This window comes from Myotis davidii, unplaced genomic scaffold (genome assembly GCF_000327345.1).
Source record: "Myotis davidii unplaced genomic scaffold, ASM32734v1 scaffold551, whole genome shotgun sequence".
Classification (NCBI taxonomy): domain Eukaryota; kingdom Metazoa; phylum Chordata; class Mammalia; order Chiroptera; family Vespertilionidae; genus Myotis; species Myotis davidii.
In genome coordinates, this window is record NW_006283788.1 from 282,066 (window position 1) to 284,966 (window position 2,901).

Below are 2,901 nucleotides of genomic sequence, written 5' to 3' on the forward strand. Positions count from 1 at the left end.
CACCCCCAGCCCCTGGCAACCACTCCTCTGCTTTCTCTCTGTGGATTTGCCTATTCTGGTGTGGCTGTGCACCAGTAAACGTTACTTACAAAAGCAGGCAGCAGTGGGGTGGTATTTAGCCATATAAAGGAATACAGTTCTGACATGTCCTGCAACATGGATGAACCTTAAAGATGTGCTCAGGGAAGTAAGCCAGACACAAAAAGGACAAGCCCCGTGTGATTCCACTTACGTGAGGTTCCAGAGGGGTCAGGTCCTCAGAGACAGAGGTAGGTGGTGGGAGCCAGGGGGAGGGGAGTTGGTGTTTAATGGGGTCAGAGTTTCAGTTTGGGAGGATGAGAAAGTTCTAGAGACAGGTGGTGGTGGTGGTTGTGCAACAACGTGAGTGTCCTGAATGTACAACAATCTGAATGCTACTGAATTAGACACCTAAAAATGGCTAAAACGGTCAATTTGATGTTGCCTACATTTTCCCACAATTTAAAAAAATAAAGCATTCATTTATGCTACTACATAGAATCTATGTCATAGATGAACCTCGAAAACATCACTCAGTGAAAGAACTCAGATACAAAAGGCCACAGAGGATACGATTTTGTTTATGTAAAATGTCCAGAATAGGCAAAGTCAGAGACAGAGGCAGGCTAGTAGTTGCCAGGGCTGGAGGGAGGGGAGAATGGGTGACTGTTAATGGGCACAGGGTACCTTTTTGGGGTGATGGAAAAGTTCTAGAATGAGTGGTGATGATTGCGCAACCTTGTGAGTTTACTAAAAACCACTGAATTGGGCACTTTAAAAACGGTGAAATTTATGATGTGTGAACTTGAGCTCAGTAAAGCTAGTAGGAAAAAAACAGACAAGAATAAAAGTATCAGGTGGTGGGGCGACTTGCCCTGCGGGCCTAGTTTGCAGACCCAGCTTTCTACCGTAAGCTCTGTGAGAGGAGGGGCCTTGTCTCTTGTCACTTCCTGGCGCACAGTGGGTGTCAGAGACAAATGGGCCGCAGAGCTAAGACAAAGGAGCTCATAGTGCAGCCCGGAAGGTCCCGCTCCTCCAACTTTGTGGAGCAAACTGCAGGGTGAGCTGAGCCTTGAGTGAGGGGGAAAGTGCTGGTGCCTGAGTTCCGGGCCCAGCACCCCGCCCCCCACGCCCAGCCCCCACCTCAGCTGCTTCTCCCATAGCCCAGCGTGGTGGACCGCGTGGCCAACATGCCCCTCATCAGCACCACCTGCAACATGGTGTCGGCAGCCTACACCTCCACCAAGGAGAGCCACCCCCACGTCAAGACCGTCTGCGACGCAGCGGAGAAGGGCATGAAGACCCTCACAGCGGCCGCCGTCAGCGGGGCCCAGCCCATCCTGACCAAGCTGGAGCCCCAGAGTGAGTGAAGCCCCCCAAGAACATGGAGCCTCCCACCCATGGCCCTGTCCCCCCAAACCAGTGGCTGACCTTCCCGGGACCCCTTGGGATGCTCATGGGCAGTAACCATCATGTTTCTGTCCTGTCCCACCTCCTGTAGTCACGTCAGCCAGTGAATACGCCCACCGGGGGCTGGATAAGCTGGAAGAGAATCTGCCGATCCTACAGCAGCAGACGGGCAAGGTACAGACCTGCGCCCGGGAGCCCCGGGGGCACAGGGACCGAGCTGGGTACTGAGTCTGTGGTCCACCTGAACTAAAAGAGACAAGTGTGACAGCTTACTCCCGACCCCTCCCTCTTCTGCATGCCCCTCACACCCCAAATCTACTCCCCCCTGAGCAGGTGGATGAGTGATCTCAGTGCCAGCCAGATCTGCTCAGAACCCCCTCATATCTCCCACCTGCCCAGAGAAAAAGCCCAAGCCCCCCCATTCCTCCCCTACACACACACACAGCCCACATGGCCCACCTGATCCGGCCCCACCACCGCCCTGCCCTCATCACCCACCTCTCACTCCATTCCAGCCCGTCGGCCTTCACACTCAGTGTTCATAGCATCAGCGCCTGTATGTACCGGGCACGGCGGTGGGACAGCTGTTGCCCTCGTGGAACCCACTCTGGGGAGGTGAGGGAAGCAAAGACAATGAACACCTGCTCTGGCCTAGCCCACGACCTTTGCACCTGAGTACCTTCTTTGTGGATCAGGTTTTTAGTTTTATTTTTTAAATATATCTCTATTGATTTCAGAGAGGAAGGGAGAAGGATAAAGAGCTAGAAACATCAAACATCAATGATGTGGGAGAACCATTGCTAGGCTGCCTCCTGCATGTCCCCTACTGGGGATCAAGCCCGCAACCCAGACATGTGCCCTTGACCGGAATTGAACCTGGGACCCTTCTGTCTGCAGGCCGACGCTCTATCCACTGAGCCAAAGCAGCCAGGGCCTTCCCTTCCCTCTTAAAGATTCTAGCTCCACACTGCCTAGTAGAACTTTCTCTGAGGTATATGTACTTTCTCTTCACTGTCCAATATGAAAACCACCAGTCATATGAGTCTATTGAGTCTTTAGAATGTGTCTAGTGTGATTGAAGAACTCAATTACTGACTTTAATTATTGTAAATTTAAATAGCTACTTTTTGTTGTTGTTGTTAATCTTCACCCGAGGATATTTTTTCCCATTGATTTTTAAAAATATATGTTTTTATTGATTTTTAGAAAGAGATGAAGGGACAGAGAGAGAGAGAAACATCGATGAGAGAGAAAATCAATTGGCTGCTTCCTGCACAGCCTCCACTGGGGATCGAGCCCGAAACCTGGGCATGTGCCCTGACTGGGAATACCGGGGAGAACCGACAACCTCTTGGTGCATGGGTCAACACTCAACCACTGAGCCACACCAGCCAGACTTTCCCATTGATTTTTAGAGAGAATGGAAGAGAGGGATTGGGGGAGAGAGAAACAGCAATGTGAGAGACACATCGA

The 2,901-nt window shown here is 51.5% G+C and overlaps 1 protein-coding gene across 1 annotated transcript in view; it reads left to right on the top strand.

Annotated features, from left to right (window-relative positions):
• The window catches only part of PLIN3 (perilipin 3), a 17,315-nt gene that overhangs the window by 946 nt on the left and 13,468 nt on the right, over positions 1-2,901 (top strand). The window contains exons 2-3 of the mRNA XM_006754031.2: positions 1,182-1,380; positions 1,520-1,602. Of these exons, the coding sequence (XP_006754094.1) occupies positions 1,182-1,380; positions 1,520-1,602 (282 nt within the window). The remainder of the gene's footprint in view (positions 1-1,181; positions 1,381-1,519; positions 1,603-2,901) is intronic.